A 21,215-nucleotide genomic window follows, 5' to 3' on the forward strand; every position below is an offset into this window, starting at 1 on the left:
GCAAACCACGCCGTTCGCCACAAATGCATTTTCAATGAAATTTCTCACTTGCTAACGTGTTTTCAGCTCTCGGAGCTCTACTTTCCCGTGAGCTGCCAACGATTTATGTGCCATGTTCTGGCGTTTCGCATTCGTCCCTCTACCCCCTTCTCCACCTACCATCATCCAGGCAGCGAGCTTGCTGCACTGTTTAAAGTCGAACTTACCTTAAATCTGCTTTGGCACAATAAAAATACCCACACATTCCGCTAGGCCCTTTTTGCACAGCTTCCTGGCAACCGGGCCAAAAGACGCTTAACAATTTCCTACTAATTTCGACACACAACGAGGGAAGCTTGGTGGTGGGGGAAAAATCCTGCAGATATAATTAAATTGCGTGCAAAACTAAACAGGACTTTGGGGTAGGAAATATTTCAAGAAACTACTGGGAAATCTGCATACTCTTATAGATATAATCAAAGCATAGATGTTTCAAATAATTTGTATATGATTTTTCATCTTGTTTTTTTAACTTATTAATAATAAGCTCATATTATATTAAAATGTATAGCTCTACATAATAATAGGTATACCGCATAGGAAGAGTATGGCATGTAAGCATAATAATTTCATTAGGAATCAGGACTCTTTCTAGCAAAAATCGCAAAGAGAGAGCTAAATATTTCCCTCTTGTATTCAAGTAATTATGCTAGGTGTCCCCCGGGAAAATACAACTGATTCGCGTTCGTTTGCCTGTCAGCAGGAGACTTAAATATTTGTATTTGTATTGCCATTAATACACAAAAATCTTCATTACACATAAACATGTTATTTATACAGCCATCGGCGATTCACAAAGCGAAGTAAGCCGCTTGGTTGGCAGACACTGGTGAACAGGAATCGACAAGGACATTGTGGGCACGCAACAATGCTCAAAGTGGAGATACGAGGGGAACCGTGGCCAAGGCCTCGACATAAGTCCTTGCACATCAACTCAATTGATGACCCTTTGGCAGTTTAACTGCCTCAACATCGCTTAATGTGCACTCCATCAACATAAATCACTCATACGTCGCGTTAAACACGCTCAAACTTCAAATGACGTGTATTTAAACGAAGGGGTGCGTCGGGTGGCGGGGGAGGTGGCGGGCACACGGCCATGGCCATAAATTAATTAAGCCGACCCGCTTCTCTCTCGCAGGTCCAAGTTCGTGGCCCCGCCCCTTTCGCTTCTTTAAGCTGCAATTAAACTGTAAAAGCGAACGGTCCGCCGGCGAGCGATGGCAGCGGCGGCAACAGCAAATTACAACCATTTACAATTAATTTGAACAACACGCTGCCATGCAAATGGCGTGCCATGGCTCATAACTTCCAATGGCCACCGAAACCCACACGCCGACGCACTCTTTGAGCCATTAAAAAAGGACCAAAAGGCGAGCAACGTGCAAATACTCAATTAGCATATCAATAAATCAAGAAATGAGTGGTGTTGGTGCGGCAACGCCTCTGTCCTTCGCCGTTGGGGCAATCAAAATTTAGTTAACAACGCCAAACAATTTATTAACTCACAGCGGGCCAACTCGTTCGACCTTGAGGCTGGCAACGTGACGTATACGCAATCTGATGGCGTGCCAACCCAATTAATCAAGAAGCCCTGCGGCTCGGACGTATTAGATTGCACTTTTGTCAGGATACATATGAATGTTATATGAGGTCGCGTTGGTGGGAGCACTGTTTCATCGCAGGTATCGATGATGGTGTCAAAAACGGTGATTAATATAAATAATTAATTTCATCATGGTCAATTAAGCATGTTTTAATTGTAAAATGTTTCGTCTCATTTGGAAATAAATTAGTTTTATGCATCAGTCAGTTCTGAAATGTCCCCTGGGTCGGTGGTATTTTTCATTTTCGTAAGTTAGACCGTTGTTTTAAATCGCAAATTTGTTGATTTAGTTTGGTTTAGCTACTGCTCAGGTACTTTTACCTGTTCAACTGCGAAATTAAATGCAAATTGGAGAGAAAAAGAGCCGCAGTATGTAAAAAACAAAATCAAAAACACGCGACTCTAGTTTTATATATCCTGCCAGGACCTATCCATCAAATGCTGCCAGCTAACACGTCCCAGTTTAGATAAAGGCAATGCCGAATGTAGAAAAGGCCTCAAATTGCCAGCGCACCGGAAATTCAACTTTGCCGAACTATATACGATTAATATGGTGAGATCGGGTGGTATAGCCAATACAAACTATATTCAATTGATCCCACGAACACAGTGCATTGAGGAGTGCAACTTCATAGGCTGTGGCTACATCGAAATCGATCCACCCTTTCGCCTGGATCTGGCCAACATCCGCACCAATCTGCAGACGATTGCACCCCAGCCACAGAATGAATCGATTCCATTCCTGGAGGATGCGTATCGGAAATGCGAGTTATTCCGATCCTCGCACGGAAGACGATTCACTCTCCACCTGCCAGATATTGAATTCATCGAGGAACCCTGCAATCCCTTTGCCCTACAAATCACCATATGCATCCGCATCCATGCCATGCAAAAGTGTCCCAGCGAATTTTACGTGGACAGCGAGGAGTGCCGATTGGCCAGGGAATACTTCACCCAGTGCGTCGGGGATATTGAAACCAATCTTGCCTAAGCATCAACCTGAAATCGGCGAAAGTTCATACGTATCCTGTGAAAACTTACACTGGAACCTGCTAAAATGTGTTGAAAAATAAAGGAAAAAGTCGTAAAAGTCATAGATGAAATATGGCAATTTGACTGTGAAGTCCTCGGTGTGGGTTATTCTGCTCTTGGCTGCACTGTCACAACTGCAAATTGAATCGCACTCACACTCACACACACACACAGGACCTGCTCGCATGTCAATGTCCTCTGCTGACTTTGCATAACTTCGTCTGCTGCTGCCAGCTCCCCATGCCCCAAAAGCTTCTCTTTCACTATTTAAACTTGTTAGTTTTTTGACACTTTTTTTTAACACATGCACATTACTTGCAAGGCGAACGGGTATGCCCAATTTAAGGATTAGTTGGTTGCGAGATAATGGCAGGATTAACATAAGCTGATTTAAAAAGAGTATAACGTTCATTGTATTCCAATCCAATAATATTTGAATCTCAAAACAAAAAAATCCTAGGAATCTACATTATAACTCTTGTTGAGTAATCCCTATTCGATCACTTGTTAAAGCAACATTTGCCCAGCCAAGTCAGCAGCAAAAGTTGCCGTTATATATAACACGTCTGTCGGTCTGTCTTCGGGTGGTTTCACTGTGTTTTTTGTCGGTGTCGCAGGACATGTTATGCAACTGGAATAAAGGAGCAGAATTTATGTGTTAGCTGGATGACTGTGCCAGCAAGTCCTTGGCCCTAACCCCCTGCCATCCTGCCCCGTTCGTCCTCGGCGTGCCAATGTGTCTGGCTTTGCAGCGTCAGGTTAAACGGGATTTATGTCCTTCAAGACGTGCAGTCTCAGCCTGTTTTCTTAAAACAATTAACGAATTACGGCTCTCTCCTTTGGCCTCGCCCTCCTGCCAAATCCATCTCTGTTCTGTGTTTGTTCCTCTGGCAGGGAGTGGATCCAGTCCTGATTTGCATTTCCAGCCGAGAAGAAGCTGGCAGGGGGGCAACTGGATGCCCCGGGCCGACAATCAAAGGACTTTGGCTTGGCTTGGCATTTTTCTTTAATTACGCCCTCGAGTCAAATTAAAAGCAAATGATAGTTGTTTCCCTTTGCTGTATCCTTTTCCCGCCTTTGCTCCTTTCGTTATCTGTGGCTCTCCGGGATTTTCCAGTTTACTTAGTCAAATCAAAGCTTTCAAGAAAATTGTTTTCCTTTCTTTTTGATGGTCAAACTGCTGACCAAGGACCAAGTCGTCCGTACATGCACACACATACACACCGCTGCTGCCCACTTAAGCAGGATCTCACACATTCATAGCTCCTTATTACAGCTAGACTGCTTTGTTAGCTGCATGTCCTTGAGTGCACTCGAGTCGGAGCTTTTGAGTTTGAGGTTTTTGTGGCAAATAATTTGTGTAATTAAGTGACCACCAACAGCCCCCCTTCCAGTTAATTGCTTATTTGTGTAGCTAATTAGTTGGGTATTGCCAACAAACGGGAGATGGCCAGGCATCTGAAGAAGACTTCGCTGCTGATGGTGCTGATGATGGTGATGGTGCCTCCGAGAGTAGCTCAATTCCCCTCACACCACAGATCCTGATTTTTTTCTTCACTCCCATCAGACGTTGTCTAGCAGCACTCGTAATTAAAAAAGAACCATAAAAGCGACGGAAGTACAAAAGTGAGGCACGTGTGCCCCTCATCCCTGGGAGGTCCTGCCCGTCGCCCCCGCCTGGCGTGCTGCATAATTCAGGCTGGATCCTGCACCACTGCACCAGCAACCACCATAACAAGCTGGCGGGCTGGCGGCGTGCAATCAAAATTATTATAATTGCGACGCGTTCGCCTTTGTGCGACAACAATGACTTCCGCTTCCGTGCTGAAATTCGCCTGTGTCTGCTTGTCATTCCATGTGCCATGTACCCACTGCATTGTTTTCCATCGCTGAAACAGAGATAGTGGGCTGGGTGGGTGGAGCAGCACATTAAGTGCCTGCAAAAGACGAGCAACAAAGTGAACAGCTGCGGGATGGAGGAGGAGCAGGCGTACTCCACCATGGGGTAGCTGAAAGATGGGAACAACGTGCTCAAGTCCTGGCAAAATGCAAAATGGATGGTTGGTTGTTCCGGATGGGACACATTTTATGCAACCAGTTAGTATAATAGAGTGCAGCCAGCTAACTGAGCCATCTTGCTGCACGAGGATACTCATGAGATCAGCTGGCCCAAACTGCTGCGTCTAAATCTAATCAATCAATCAGTCAATCCGTCAGTCAGGCACTCAATCAGCAGTCAGGTCAAACATCAGCCACACTCGGCACCTAATGAAATAATTCAATTTGCGCTTGCCTTTGGCTTGATTATGATTATTATTATTATTACGACCACTGTGATTATCAACACTCCAACTTTGGCAGGCGTTATTAATTGGGACAAAGTGCTGGTTCTGGCCAAGGAAGTTTTCCCTGTCCAAATGTGATCGGTGGCCCATCAATGAAAGTGCCAGCCGCAAGCAACGTGCAATTTAATCAGTTTAATAAGCAACATCGTTTGTCAGCACAAGGGTTGCCTAGGCCCGGAAATTGAGTGGCATTGTTTATCACGGGCATAAACTGTTGGCTAAATGGCAGTCCTGATTGCTGGTGCTGCAATACTGTTGGCCAATGTTGTTGGCCTGGCCAAAACCAGAACTTGGCCTAGGCCTATTTTTAAATGACTTATTTATGGCACTCGAACAGGTCACGAATGGCAGGGCCGTCTCTCTGGTAATGGCTTCATTTGTCTGGCTCTGCCTGATTTATCTAAATGAATTGTTACTGCCGCGTATTTGTCACAATTCCGTTGGGGTTTTATCAACCGATCCTGATCCTGGCCCACAGTCCAGTCCTCCTCCTTTGCCTGCTGACCCCTTCGTTTTGGCTTTCCGCTTCTAATTGCCTCGCATGCGACAGCCAAAGCCTGCCGTGGAAAACCCCTTTTTGCATATTTAGTGAGCCAAGCGAGTGGGCTTAGTGCTGTGCCCTGGCAAAATATGTGGCTACCAATTTCGCTTTGGGTCCCTTTCTGGATTTAAAACGCAATCCATAGTTTCGTGATCGATGGTCATAGACAGTAATGGTGCTAAGTGGGCCATAAAAGCAAATGAAACTTTGCGGCGACTGCAGTTGAAGGCGGTCGTAGGAATTATATAAAAATTACATACATAAACTCGAGTGGCCACTGGACTGTCATATGAATCCGCACACGCAACATAAACACACCCACATACACCCATACCCACACCACTCAAGTGGTCCACTCAGACACAAATATTACAATGGCAGCGAGTACAATACAATAAATCAACGACTCGGGCAAACTCAACAGCTCGACGGCCTGCTACAAATAAATGCATAAACTTCGAGTGTCAAACAACAAGGAAAGTATGAAAGCTGGGCGAGAAGTGGGAAAGTGGCAAAAATGGGACAAGGGTAAGCAGGTTGAACCGTTCCAAGCCATTTCGCTCGGCAATCAATGAGCTATGAAAATATGGAAAAATATAAGCGACAAAACGTGCCATCCATTGTCTATCCGAAATTCCGGGGTAAGTTGGCTATTTTGTCAGTTTACAAATCACCTTTTGTATGCAGCTGACTGGTCAATTGGCGCCTGACATTACGCATTCGCAACGTTGGCCGAGAGGAACCTGAATCGTTGTTATAGATGCTTGCAAACTCATGAAATAATACAAGCACGCATCGATTTAACCTTTGCAGGGCGTGGCCCATCCAGAAAGGCAGACACAAAGTCTGGCAAAGAGCAGAAATCTGTTGAATATCAAATAACAATCACTTGGCAAGCTAAATATATCATTATGCCTAAGTAGGCGGTCGGATGGGGAGCGGAAAGTGGGTGGCAGGAGTTTTGACGCAGCTACAAAAAGCTTAGCACATGCGAACATGCGAGGCAAAGAAATGGGATCTGTATGTGTATGTGTGTGTGTGTGGAATGGGGGGATTTGTTTGTTGCCTTTATTTTTTTCTCATTTTTTGTTTCCTTTTTTTTTGGGTGGCTGTTTGTCGGGGCTATCCTTTTTCGCCTCCTCATCCTGTCGCCTTTCTTTGCTACTTTTATAATCCTCACAGCTTGCATGTTTGCTTAGCACCTACGAGGGATAGGAAGCTGCGGATGGGTCGATGATGCGGAACAGGTTTAAAAAGTTTAAGCCGGAGAATCCTGTTGTTGCGGCTGCTGCGGGGGATTCTTCTCCTTTGCTGGGTTTCATATATAATACATTTGGAAAAATTTTACAAATCATCTTGCATATTTGATTTGCATACAAGATTTTTCATCGCAACTGCCAATACCTTTCCCGGGATATCCTCCCGGGTGCTTGTATTTGTATTTCTGTTTGTGCTTGTGTGTGGGTGTCCTTGAGCTCGTTTGTATGTCGCCGAATTGCACAAGAGATTCACAAATTGCTTTCATTGATTGCCGACAAAGCCGAAGTGTGTGAGGTGAATGGAGACTTTGGTGTCCCGTGTGTGTGAGAGAGGGTGTGGTGCGCGTAAGTGTGTGAGTGGGGGCACGAAGCACCTTGACTGTCGCTGGGAATATTCTTTAAATTCCCGCCTGTTTCCTTATGCTCTTGGCATGTTAAACTGCTGGGAAGAGAAATCCCTGCGCCACGTTGCGTATGAGTAATGTTGCTGTGGGCCGGCAGCTGAAGAGCCCAAACAGCATTTTATAACTGACCAGATGCTAAGAGCCCGGGCCGCGACCAGTTGACCCATTTGATATTTTTTTTTTGCTCCTACACTTCCAAGTCAGCCATAAAGTTTAGAGTTCCGAGAACTGTAATTCTAGAGAACTAGAAGATGTTTTGCAAGAACTCATCCAGTTTGCCCAAAATAGATATGAAAATACATTTATTATCGATTGAAGAAATGTGCCCTAAAACTAGAAAGTAGTTTTCTACCAGTGTAGTGTTCCCCTGGCCATTTGCCGTTTGTTGCGTGCCGTGGACGTCTACGTGAAATTATTACGCTGCAATGCATCATCAAAAGTAAACAGCAGCAGCACAGCAAGAGCAGCTCGGCACTAGACAGCTTGAGGGATGGGGATGGGGATGCGGACAGCTGGTGGGGGTGCGGAAGAGGGATGGGGATGGGGATGGGAACGGTGGTTCAGATGGGGCGGTTCACCAAAATGTGCGTCTGACATATTGCAGAGCGCCAAGAGCCGGAAAAGTGGAAACTGGACGGTGGGCAGTGGGTGAAACTATAAATTCAGACCGGCATACGCAGCGCACAAGGGAGGCGAAAAAAATAACACAAAAAAGTATTTAAACAGGCTTTTATTTAACCGCTACACAATTGAAAACAAGCGATGCTAATAAATACCGAATTGCACTGCGTTAAGGATACCCTGTGAAGCAATATGGTTGATTCGTTTGTTTTCAAAGACTTAAATAGGTTCTTTCGTAGTTTAAAAGCACTTTTAAGTGAGGTACAAAAAGGTACAATGATTTAATTTAAAAACTTTTGCTTTTACCAATTATGCCATTTTCCAGGTGCCCATGTAAGGTATCTTTGAGCATCAGCAGTTAGAAGGACACTAGATGGTGGACATGCCACTATAGTAATTGTTATCCTTGCTGGCTGTGCACAGGCACGTAAAGCCCTTAAAACATGGACCGAGTAGGAGGGAGAGGGAGAGAGACAGCGACAGAGAAGACTAACAGGACGAACGGGAACAGGCTAAACAACAACGGCACTTCACGGCACGAGCCGTGCAGCAGGAGCTGAAACAATCCTATAAGCAGCACTCAGCGGCACGCACTTGAAGCCCCGGATCCGAGAGCTCGTGCTCGTACTCCTACCCGAACCCAGACCCAAAACCCACACCCGGACCCGGAAAAGTGGAGCGAACAGTCCGGGCAGCTAAAACTGCAATCGCAGCTGGCTCCGGAATCCGGATCCTTGTCTATTTGCCTTGCCTGAGAGGACGACGACGAGCGCAGCTGGGGCGGCACTTTTCCTTTACGGCTCTCAGGCGAGGCTCAAATTTCGTTGCTACTGCTTATTTATTTTTAATATTTTTATTTGCCCTGCAAATAGCCTCCCGGCGGTTTCACTGTGTTTTATTTACTTTTGCTGTTGCGGCATAGCTTTATTTTTGTTTGCCAGTGGTTTTCCGGCGGAGCAAATCTTTGCATTCCAATGCGTTTCAATTAAGTGGGCCGACTTTTGTTTGGTCACGCAGAAATTAAGCAGACCAGCCGGAATTCCCCTACAAGTTTCAAAAGTCAGGTCCCCGCATAAAGTAGCCACCCCTAACAGGCAGTGCACATGTTGGATAACTCCGCTGTATAATTGAAATACAAAGCCCATTTATACGAAACGCGATAAAACAGCGGAACCGGCGACACCGACGGGGCAGCCAGAAATAAAGCAGCAAAGTGGCAATCACGCCAATCACGCGTAATAAATCATTGCGTGAGCGAATGTTTCCATGCACCCATTTTATATATATACACATATATATTTTTGCCCAGTTTGCGTGGCATTTGGCGAGTGAAACAGCCGTCGGAAGAGACGGAAGCTCGGCGGACTAACGGCAGTCACGTGTGGCCAACGCACGCAATAAGACCAAACGTATTTTTTATACCCATACCTATGCACAGCCGCCTAGCGGGAAATCACCCCAAACACGCAGGAAAAGCGCAAGTTGACAGCCAAACAAAAGCTGAAAAGCGACGTTGGCCCATTGTGAGCGATGACAAGTGCGGATTGGCTACCCAAACAGCAATTAAAGAGCCAAAAGGCTTCAATTAATCCTTGACCTCTTGATATCGACCTGCTGACCAAGTGACTGATTTTCTCGCAGAGAGCAGGATATTTCTATTAGTTAAATGTAACGGATTTTATGTGTTTAATTTGATTTAAGCTCTTTAAAAGCAAAGATTATTGGATAAGTTCTGGAAAGATATAAGATATTAAAACGTAAGCTCTCAAGGATGAATTCAAGGACAGCATTCTCATCTAATAAGCCTTTTGCTCTTGAGTAATTGTCGGTGCTTTTAAGCAAGTGGAATTTCTCAGCAGGCTCTGACGTACAGCTCCCTTATCATTAGGCAACCACGCCCTACGCGTCCTTCACGCCCCCACGGCCCACAGAGCCCACATCCATTATCTTGAGCAAGCAGCGCGTGTAATTTTCAACCTGTAATTGGTGTAATTGAGTGCAAGTGCGGAGAAAATATTCAACATGCCAGCAATTAACATAAATTCTCCGTAGCGCGTACAAAAATAAAATAAAAAAAGTGCGGAGAAAGCGACCAAATGATAATGAAAGAAACGCGCGCACACACACAAAAACATGCATATCTGTGGGATGGGGGGTGTGAAGATAAGCAAATGGCCGCCATTCTGTGAAGCGTTCATAATTACCCGCGTGTCGGTATGGGTGTGTATAAGTGTAAGGATGTATGGGTGTGGGCAGGCAGAGGGACACTGCATTGGTGTGAGGGCGTGACAAATGCAGGCAGCGATTTTATAGAAGGGTTACGAAATGGTAGCATACATGCGCAGCGGTCTGAACCGGAAACGGAACCCTCGGCGGAAGTAGTTTGTGTAAATGGCAGACCCAGCATTCCACTTTTTCCATTTGCCATTTACCATTCTCCATCCGCCATTTTCTCACCTCGCCATCCTTTCTTTTGCTTGCAGGAATCGAGGGATTTCAGCGATTCTCGGAGCAGCCCAAGTACACGGAGGTGAATCCAGCCGAGGACACGCTGCTCACATGCAAAGTTATCGACAAGCGCGGCACGTGCTCCTGGCAAAAGGATAACAAGGTAATTATATCAGCCCAATGAGCCCATCTATCGATGGCTACAGTTTATAAACATTTTGATTAAACTCATAACTTGGCCAAAAGTCTCGCCCAGGCGCAAACAGCCGAACTTTGCTCGCACACTAGCACACCGAGACACATAGAAACACACACACACACAGGCTCAACGACGTGTCCTGGCTAGAAAGCTCATATCATATGCGTGGCGCGTCCTGCGGTTCAATTAAGTGTTGTTCTTTTGGCCTCCACATGTGGCGAATGTAATTTACACCCTGGCCAGGACGAGTCAATAATGAAAGTTGGCCGTGGACGCGGACAAGGGGCCAAGGGTCAGGAGTCACACGACATGGGAACAGCACCCCAGACAGCCCTTCATTGTTCACCGTTGATTAGAACACTGGCCGGCGCAACTTTTAATCGAAAGTGCGTGACAGCAAAGGACTAAGGGGGCGATATTTGCCCCATTGGACTTTATTCCAGTGCAAACAGTGCAAAATATCGCTTCGTCCTCGTCGGTTGTTTGGCAGTAGATCCCCGCCAAATAAAACATTTTTGTTTTAATTGATTTGGCTTATGCTGTCACGGCGGCCATTTCATTTGGCTGCATTTCCGCGCTGATCCCAATTTATTTCAGCTCAGGGCTTTACTTTTTTGTTACATGCAAATTAAGTTTTATAAGCCATTGGAAATTTAACAACGTTTTAGCTAAATGTGTGCAGCATTTTTGGTTGTTTTTCAACATCATAGACTATTAAACTAATTCTACAAATGGCTCTGTTAGCTCTGCCTTATTGTACTCAGTAATTAATTAAATTACTTTGTAAGACTTTAGCGGCATGATTGCATTTAAATCCTAATAATTTTTAATGGTCAATAAGTTGAAGGTCTTGTTTTGAGTGTTTAATATTCTATATAATCGAAAATGTCTGCCGACCCATAGTTCATATTTGTGTTCTGACCATTTTTTATGGCCATCGCGGGCGGGTTGAGTTGATCTCAAACGACTTCGTTTGCATACCAATCCAAAGTGGCCTCATTATGGATCAGCTCCCGGCGAAGGGAATATGTTGTTGCCGTTTGTTATTGAGGGCAATTGTGTGCGTTTGAAGCATAACTTTTATTTGCCACTCCCCGCAGTGACTGCCATTCCCGTGCCCCACTTGTTGTGGTAGTTGCTTATGCAAATGCACACTGGGACTTTGGACGGCAGTCCGACGCCATTGTATGACAAAAATCAGAAAGCATTTCAAATGTCCTTTTTCATATGCTGCGCATCGCAAACTCTCGCTCTGCATCACATACTTAAATGTTTACATGCTTTGTGTCTCCACTCGAACAAGTTAAAGGAACCGAAAGGACGCAGGACGAGGCAAACAGCATTTGCATGCATCGAGCGTCGCACACACACAAACATGCTGATGTTGCTGTTTCGGGCTTCATTTAAAATTCTTCTTATTTTTGCATACTTATTCCACTTCCCTCCTTTTCTCCTATGTGTGCTTAACGTTTCCCAATTTCCTCCATTTGGGTATATACTTCTGGCCATACATTCTACGTGTAGTTATCATAAGAAGCGACATTCCAAATCGACTGTCCCAAAAAAAAAAATACAAATAAAAATTGGAGATGGGGATGCGGATGTCCATTGCCGAGCTGCATTCTAATTTAGCCAAAGGATGTCTATCGAACATTTTTCAATTCTATCCATGCCTCATCTGTGTTTTCCTTGCAGTGCACTTCCCGATAATTTCGAAGCACAAATGGAGAATAGTCGAGTATGATATCAACAACCAGGCTCAGCCATTTGAATAAAAGTAATTTTTGGCCATCGCACATTTTTTCGCAGGCAAACAAATCGAGCTCAACGATGCGGATGCCCAGGCTAAAACTCCGGAGTTTCGCCTCCAAGTTGTTGCTAGCCGTATCCATTTTGAAGTTTGAATATGCAGAGAATTATGCCGATACGAATATCGATTCGAGAATATTTTGGCAGCAATGGCAGCATCAATGGGCCAGAGCCAAATATTTGTTCGGTTCGATTTTTTTTATCTCCCATGCTGAAATTGTTTTTCAGGCAGTTTTGGCAGTTCGGTCGCCCATTGAGCTCATATCTTTTGTTACCGCAAAGCCCGCAAAACTTAACTTAACCCTTTGGTGCCCGGCGACCGGCCATTGATTATTCCCTGTGGCCTAAGGTCAGTGGAGTCAAATGGCATATAGTATCTGCAGACATTTCACATGCATGCCAGCCGCAAGCTGTTTAATAAACCAGAGATACTGTATTTATGCTGGCTGGCCAGTCAACTCAAGGTGGTCGAATGCATGTCACACGTTATTTTATCAGCATGGGACAAAGAAAATGCATTTGTGGCCATTTGCGCAAATTTGAGCACTAAATATCAAATGGCAGGACAGACGAGATTAGATTATGCACTTGCATGTGCTTTCGTTTTCTTTCACTGCATTTGAATGCTCGTTTTAAGCGATTGTTATGCCATGGCACCAGCTCAATGTAGCAATTAATTTAACCCATTATGCCACGGACAAGTCAGACAACACTAAAAGCCCAAATGCAATTAGGCCGCTCAGTTCTGGGTGTTTTTGGGGCACGGTCCGTTCCCATAAATACTTAAATGCGAACGATGCTCAGAGATCACTAATTGTAATTTAATTTCCAATTAGCAAACAAACTAATGCCAATTTACAGACAGAAGCGACTGAAACGACGACTCGAAATGGAGTTAAATGACACGTAGTGGTTGGGTGGATAGTAGTGGGTGGGTGGACTGGGCGGTGGAATTTCGGGGTTGGAATTCCGGGCGAGGATACCTCCGTGTGTCCTCCTCACCATTGGCTCGCCGATTTGTTTGTGAATGTTTGAGCAAATCGGAGAACAAATTATACGCCTGGCTGCATCGAAAAGTTAAACATGCTAAACATGTCGTAGACGACGCCCAGTTCATTTCAACGCCATCATCGTTTTTATCCCCATCCTTAACCAATCGACACGGGGATAAATATCTTAGTGGAAAAATGTTTATATTATACCAAGTTTGATAGGAGCGGAAAAATCTTGTCTATATCGAATGTACTGCATTCGCAAAAATCTTTGAAAATAATAATAATATTCAAAATTAGTATAATTGAATTTTTTCTCCGAGTGTGGAACTAACCCGATCCATTTCCTCACCCCAGCCCGTTGGCATCTATACAAAGAAATACGAATGGGCCTCACGTATGCCGACGAGCGACAATGGAAATGTCCTGCATCTGGATCTCCATCCGCCGCCGGTGCAGCTCGGTGGCGACTGCTCCCTCTGGATCCGCTCCGCCACACTGGACTTTGACGACGGACTATGGGAGTGCCAAGTGACGGCCAGTGACTTCACCACTCAGGATGCCCTCACCAGCCAGCCTGTGCGCCTTGTCGTACGTGGTAAGTGCCTCGCATCCGGATTCTCGGTTCGATTGAGAGAAGGGACATGCTAAAATGCCCCTTAATTCACCGTTTATCCTCGAGACTTAATTGCCAAGGACACTTCACTTCTGTTTGCAGTGGCGCCACAGCGACCGAGGCTCGAATACGAGGCGGTCCACGTGCCGCCGGGACACAACATCACCGCAGACGCCGGCGCCCTGGCGACGGTCAAGTGCATCTCGCATTACGGCAATCCGCCGGCCACCCTCAAATGGTTTTTGGGTAAGTGCATTCCTTGGGAGCACACGCAACGAAATGTTGCCAGTTAATGTGGCAAACACGGAAAAGGGAAATATAAATGTTTGCTTTCACACAAAACCAATTGCATATTTTTCCACGATTAATAGTTTATTTTTTCAGCAACCCAAATGAATATTCATTGTTATATTTATTTCAATTCAACTGATAGTACATTTTTTTGGGTGCAGCATGCCGCATTAGCCCAGTGGCTGTTGTTATCCAGCGGCAGTTGTTAATGTTAATTAATTCCCATTTGCTGCTGCTCTCTCCCCCAGGCGACCAGGAGATCTCGCCCATCCACCCGCAAATGAATGCCACCGAGCCGGATAATCCACGCACCTGGTCGGCCACCTCGGTGGTGCAGGTGTCGGCGATGCGGGAGCGCCACGGAGATATACTGCGGTGTGCCGCCTACCACGAGTCCTACACGGCCAAATCGGTGGTGGTGGAGGCCAGGCTGGACGTGAAATGTGAGTGTTGCGATAACGATATGCAAAACTCTGATACAGCACCTGCAGCTTGAATGCGGGCCGGGCCACTAAAGTGGCTTCATTCGATTTGGCTTAAAGTCAGGGCCAGGCAATCTAAGCAAGAGGCATGGAGACCGAGTAGAAGTGGCAGTGGAATCACAATCCAAGTCCGAATCGGAGACAGAAAGCTGTAACAATTAAATTAACAACAATTTGCTGTAATTTCCTGTTTTGCTGAGCAATTCAAGAGTTGACTTGTCCCAGAGGACTTGGCAGGAGCAGGACTTGCCCGGCTTGTTGACTCTGTTTGCTCGGCTGCCATTGCTGTTTCTGCAGTTTCAATTGCTGTTTTTGTTTTGCCTAACCAAGTTGAACGTCTCCATCTCCGTCTCCGCCTCCGTCTCCGTTTCTCTGTTTCTATTTTGTGTTCCTGTGTTCTGTTTTTCTCGCAGACGCGCCGAGCATCCGTCTAATTGGCTCACCGGAAATCGACTTGGAAGAGGACAAGGATGCCCTGGTCCTGCGCTGCGTAGCCGATGCCAATCCGCCGGCCAGCATCGTCTGGCGGCGGGCAGGTCGCTCCGAGATAGCCAGCTTGCAGGTGAGCTTAGCTTAGTTGCAGCTAAGGATGCGGATACTACCGCCCAGCTTGTTTATGTTGTTCCGAAATTGCTTCGGGTAGAGTCACCCCCTCGCTGGGAATTTATCTGAAGTGTAGCAGAAATTTGTAATTGTATTAAATTGCCCGCTGATCCCACCCACCTCCAATCTCCTCTCCACCTCCAATCTCTTGCCCACAGGAAACTCTGCAATTGCGTCCCGTCGGGCGTCGCGATGCCGGATTGTACACCTGCCAGGCACAGAACTCGGTGGGCACCTCTGAGCAGCTGTCGGTGCAGTTGGATGTGAAATGTACGTATCTTACTATTTACCTTGGACAAAGTTTTCACCTGGCTCTGCTTTCTTCCGCGCTCTCCCCTTCCTTTCAGATCCTCCCAAAATTATTTCAGCTGGTCCGGATCGCCTTACCACCGCCCCGCTTTTTAGTCCTGCAGCCTTTGAGTGCCTGGCTGATGGTAATCCCCTGCCATCCTTCAAATGGGTACAGAGGTGAGTCCATCGACGTATAAGTACACTGAAAATACACATTCTTGGGTTCAGGATGGAGTTAGTTACCAATACCATTGTCAAGTTGGCTTAAGTTTTTCTCTGTGTGCATAACTTAAGGTTGGCCTCGCTGGAGTTCTTTGGCAGTTTGCGTTGCATAGTTTTGGTGGTCTTCTAGGTTCCGTTAAAAATTTTACTGGTCTGGCTTTAAACACGTGACTTTCCCGTTCGGATAACTCGTCTTGGGACCTGTTTTTGTAGCCGGCTGAATGGTAGAGCTAATTAAGCGCGGCTCACTCTGCGTATGCGCCATATTTGTCTTGCCCCTGTAATAAATATGTTGTAGAAATGGTTGCACTTTATGGAATGAATAGTTAAATTTAGTAACAGTATATGTAGCAAGATAAGCCTGTATTAACAGCCTTTCCTTCTTACGTAAGCACATTTCCTGTTGCACATTTCCTTTATATGAGGAGCCTCGTCCACTTTTCAACAACTAGGATGCTATTTCGCGTAATTTTAATTACCTGCTCAGCGGAAATTGTTTGAGACAAGGAAAACATCATGCAACACGGATTGTTTTTGGTTGCGCTGTAGCGGTTCTACCCTGTAATTCGAAGTACTCGTTTTTTATATAGAAATCATCAATATTACTATAGATAAAATAAAAAAAAAGTCATGATTCGAACTTAGAACTTTTTACATCGCAATACCATTATAGGATAATTGATATTCATTAAAGACTATGCTGATAGCAAAGAGACAACGTTCGTATATAGCCATATTGAGCTAGGGTAGCAAGCAGCCATCTATAATGCCTGCAGGATTAGGCTCCTTCCGTTTCTGCTTTCGTGGTTAATGCCGTCGTGCATTAGTATGCAAAGCAGGCAGATTGTATGGGAAAAAATCGGAGCACTCCTCATCCGACTGCCTATGGGCCGTCCTCTCTCTTTCTGCTGCGTATTTGCGTCTCTTTCCGAGGCAAGGGCTTGACGCTGCCGCGTAAGTACGTGATTTTTGCGATTCCATTTGTTTGCACTTGCCCCCAGACAATCGGGGCAGCATATAAAACACACATAGCTACGCCAGATCGTGATCGGACAGACATATATGTAGGATATAGGAGTATGGGAAGTTGTTATGCGAAGGTGTCGTCATCTAATAACGAATGCCACATGCAACACATTGACGTGTTGACTTAATGAAGCGAATGCGCGCGTGTTTATCAGAAATTAAATGTCAATTGTTGAAAACTAATTTCCACGCATGTTCTCCAAACACAAGCGCCCACAGCCACCCACTGCCACCCACCGAATTAAATGGCGCGTGCCGTGTTGGGTAAACAGCGGGAGTCGCCCATTTGGAACCAGTGGGTAATAAATCAATGCCACGAAGTGAGCCGCTGACAGGCCGAGCGACGTATGCTCGGCAGCTCCTTAATCTCCTCCCAGGTGGTGTCCTTGTGGCCTTCGACCGAGCTGCAAGTGCAACTGCTAGGCGGGCGGCTTGCAAATGAGGTACCCAAGGACACGACACAGGACACGAAATCCTGTCACTTTGATTTACGTGATTTCGCCGCTCTCTCTCACTTGCTGGACCTTCGAGAATTGGAGTCGAAAAAAAGAAAAGCGCTTGCCAAACTTTTTCGACTTGGCAGATTTGCAATTGAATGGCTTTCTAATTTAATGCCTTTAATTGCCGGTTGCCAGGGACCGCCTTAAAGATCCTTGCTTCCACTTAAATCACCATCGAATGAATGTATTGGCTGAAATGCTGCTTTTTTTCCATTCTTTATGCGGCTCCCTCAAAAGAATCTGAGAGCCCAGAGCATTTCGCAGCTTGAAAGGCATTTCTCATATTAAAAATGTATCAAATATTTCTGTGAGCCAGCTCTTTGGCCCACCCGTCTGTTAGTCGGAGTCGGGCAGTCTGCACCAAAAAATAACTCATACGCATACGCAATTTTCAATATTGCCAAGCAAGGATTGCAGCAGCATGAGGACACATGGGAAAAGGCCGGGGTCTGGAGGAGGAATGTGGCATCCTCCGTTGCATGCATCAGTTTCATTTTGCTCGACTGCGAGCAGCTCAAAGAGCGGCCTGCAAAGTGCGCTCCATGCCGAAGTCCGTGACCAGATGGAATCCGTATATTAGTTGCGCATAATCATAATCAATTGCCGCACGGACAACTGGCTTTTTGCATCGGTACATCGGGGAAATTAATTAGTTTTCCTATGGATTCCAACTGTTGCCAAGTTAGATACTGTTAAAAGTAGTTAATACTTGCTCTCTCAACTTTCCTTTCAGAATGGCCCATGGTTCCAAGTACGTGGAGCGAGGCTCCGAGTCCAGATTGGTCATCGACAACGTCACCTACGAATACCAGGGCGAGTACGAGTGCCGGGCCACCAGCTACATCAATGGCCAGGAGCGGGTGGCCATATCCGATCCGGTGTCGTTGCAAGTTGTGGGTAAGTCGCTATCTGCACTGCTTGTATTTACTGTGTGTGGTGTGGCCATAAAAACCGCAATGCCACAAAATATGACGACAACACGGCTGGTGCCGCAACCTGCATGTTTTCCACCTGACACGCATCGAATCCTCGAGGATCTGGAATCCAGAGAGGCATTGCCGAAGGGATGGCCAACCGACCCACCGGAAAGGGTATTGCGGGTTAAGGAACGAACCATGTTTGCGGTCATAAATCTGCATCCCAGCTCTCTTTGCTTTTTTCGATGTCATTTTTCCCCGTTCTTTTTTTTTACCCGGACTGGAATGGAAACCAGTGTCATGGAAATGACCAGCATAGCCACAGAGAAGGTGACAACGCAGCGGGGAAAAAAAGGCGAAACCTATTCCTCCTCGGGCTACTCATTTAATTCCTCCCCTCGCTGGGCTCCCGTGCAACTAATGCACACTTAAAACAACTAACAAAACTCCATTAAAAGCTGCAGCCGGAAAGCGCCTGCGAAACATTTTAAGCGCTTGCGTTGCCACCTCCTCGTCGCTTTCCCGCTTTTCCACTTTCCCTAAATTTTTACCCCTTGCCATTTCCCTCCTCCTTGCAACCATACAATTTCGCGGTGGACGGCGACTAGCAACTGGGCAACGGACTAAACCAAAACGTAGCACAAAATCAAAATGAACTTATGACCGCAGCGCCAGCGGAATAAAAAAAATGGAGCTGCAACTGCCGAGGGCGAAAAACTGGACAGCAAACTCGGAAAAAAAGGAAAACTCTAAAAAAAAGAACAGCAAGAAATATTTAAATTTAGTGCCGAATACCACAGCACGTACATAATTTATGACCAACCAAGGACACGAGCAATTTAGCAGAGCCAGCAAAAAAAAAAAATGCACAAAAATAAACAAGCGCACGAAAAAAGTCCTCACCACATTTATACATATCTATGTGTGTGTAACAAACTAACTAACAGCGACAGAGTGCCAAAGTGTCAAAAAAAGGACCTAGTTTCTCACAGTAATATTTCAGAAATAGATACATACTATATGTACATTTAAGATTAAAACAAACTTCATTTTCATATTGATATATATACATTACTTTAATAATTTAACTAAAATTCACATCAGTATATATAAAAATATTCAAGGTCTCAAATTACTTGCCTATCCGAGATCCCCAGACCACTAATGCCATATTGGAGCGCCCAAAGTGGTTGGTTGCTTGAACTCCACCCTCTAACCACTCTATATACCATAATTATCTTCGGCAGTGCGGCTCGGCGAGTGCGTTGCGCCACACCAACTCAATTAAAAAGTCATCTGGCCGGACTAAGCGCGCCTCTTTTATGCATTTTTCACCATTGTTTCCGTTGTCGTTGCAGGTGCCCCGCAGGTCCTGCGACTGCATCCTTCCCTGCACACCGTCTCCGTGAAGCGAGGAGAGGCGGCCAGCCTGACAATGGTCGTCTGTGCGGATCCGCGGCCACAGCGCGTCGCCTGGGAATGGGGATCACTGCGTCTGGAGGCCGGCTCGGGCATCGGTGCGTATACTTGTTTGATAGGCAGTTACCGCTCAGCGCTTACCATCCGCCCCATTGGTCACCTAATTGTAATGCAATTAGACGCTGGACTTAGTTTTGCCTACTCGGAATTCAATTAGCGCCGCTCTACAGGATGCAGAACGATGGCTCCGCCCGCTCGAGGGCTCATTAGATTAACTGCCTCTTCGCAGAAAGGGTTGCGGACGGGGGGCATTCGCGCAGAATTGTTCCGCAAATCAAGACAAATTACATGACCACGCGGAGTCAGAGTCGGACAAGAAACTGGCAGTGTCATGTCCGTTGTTGCAAAGGGGGTGGTGCAAAGAATGGGTGGTCGAGATGGGGGCGCCTCGAGCAGACTTCCCACGCCTGTCAGCCGCCGGTAATCCGAGCTTCAACAGACAGCCAGCGCACACAACCCAGCTGAAACTCTTTCGGGATGAACATCCGCAACCAGATGCGGCTGCATCCCTCCTTAACTTCCGCTACCCTCGCTACTCCATGAACTTAAACTGCTTCCTTGCTGGCCAGTGTTGGCCATTGTTGGCAACTATTGATTACCTGAAATTGCAGATTTAAATTAAATTACTCCAGAAAAGAGCATTTTCTCATGTTAGTGCATTTCAAAGTTCAAAGAAATCCAATAATTTCTTTTATGAAGTATTAGGATATTAAAAAAGTTCTGAGCAAATTAAAATATAGAACACAGACACAGATAGAGAACCAACTATAAATATATAATTCAATAAATTACTAGTTCAGGTGAGAATTAAATCTGGTATCGTTTATTCTAGAAAACATCTGACTTGGCAACACTGGTCCTTGGTCCGCAAGTCGCATTACTCTTCATTTTCAGCTTGTCTGCCCGTGTCCATCCTTGCTCGTCCTTCGTGCGTGTAATCCTGCGTGCTCTCACTGCCACTGACACAAATCAAACGGAGCGCATTCCCGTCCAATCCGTTCTCCTTTGCTCCGCGGCCATTTTTTTTTTCGCTTGCGATGCTAGTTAGCCCATCGAATCGAATGATTAATGTCGGCCGCCGACAAATTGTGTGCAATTCCAGTGCAATTACTTAGCCCACGAAAGCCAATTCGCATTTGGTAACAAGTAACAAGGACAAGGACTTGCCTGATTTCCCATTTCATACCCCACAGATCGCTTCCGGGCCGATGACATGCAGCCGGACACTCGGGAGGACTGCTACCTGTCCACCCTGCACATCCTGCACGCGGACGAGCACGACTCCAGGCCCTACTACTTGGTGGTGGAGAACGAGCGGGGCACCGATCGTCATGCCATACACCTGATTGTGGAGGGTACGTTTGCAGGTGCATAGACTTTTCTTTGATTTTCTTTACCCCCTCCCCGCATACTGCTCCCCATCACATACATCACGTATTTAAGTTACACTCATGTTTAACTAAAATGTATTCAATTCACATAATAATCAAGAA

The 21,215-nt window shown here is 45.8% G+C and overlaps 2 protein-coding genes across 8 annotated transcripts in view; both read left to right on the forward strand.

Annotated features, from left to right (window-relative positions):
* Nucleotides 1-21,215, forward strand: part of LOC6607264 (kin of IRRE-like protein 1) — a 70,303-nt gene that overhangs the window by 21,691 nt on the left and 27,397 nt on the right. For 6 of the 7 annotated variants that reach the window (XM_032721512.1, XM_032721513.1, XM_032721516.1 and 3 more), the window contains exons 2-11: nucleotides 10,331-10,458; nucleotides 13,653-13,893; nucleotides 14,014-14,157; nucleotides 14,451-14,645; nucleotides 15,098-15,246; nucleotides 15,446-15,557; nucleotides 15,635-15,755; nucleotides 18,060-18,223; nucleotides 19,602-19,760; nucleotides 20,916-21,089. In XM_032721512.1, coding sequence (XP_032577403.1) covers nucleotides 10,331-10,458; nucleotides 13,653-13,893; nucleotides 14,014-14,157; nucleotides 14,451-14,645; nucleotides 15,098-15,246; nucleotides 15,446-15,557; nucleotides 15,635-15,755; nucleotides 18,060-18,223; nucleotides 19,602-19,760; nucleotides 20,916-21,089 — 1,587 coding nt within the window. The remainder of the gene's footprint in view (nucleotides 1-10,330; nucleotides 10,459-13,652; nucleotides 13,894-14,013; nucleotides 14,158-14,450; nucleotides 14,646-15,097; nucleotides 15,247-15,445; nucleotides 15,558-15,634; nucleotides 15,756-18,059; nucleotides 18,224-19,601; nucleotides 19,761-20,915; nucleotides 21,090-21,215) is intronic. The other variant, XM_032721514.1, reaches the window with a different exon arrangement.
* LOC6607262 lies at nucleotides 1,860-4,104 on the forward strand. Its single transcript, XM_032722444.1, has 3 exons — nucleotides 1,860-1,892; nucleotides 2,070-2,198; nucleotides 2,256-4,104. The coding sequence occupies exons 1-3, from the start codon at nucleotides 1,860-1,862 to the stop codon at nucleotides 2,634-2,636; spliced, it is 543 nt and encodes a 180-aa protein (XP_032578335.1). The 3' UTR covers nucleotides 2,637-4,104.

The sequence above is a fragment of the Drosophila sechellia genome, chromosome 3R (genome assembly GCF_004382195.2).
Source record: "Drosophila sechellia strain sech25 chromosome 3R, ASM438219v1, whole genome shotgun sequence".
NCBI lineage: Eukaryota > Metazoa > Arthropoda > Insecta > Diptera > Drosophilidae > Drosophila > Drosophila sechellia.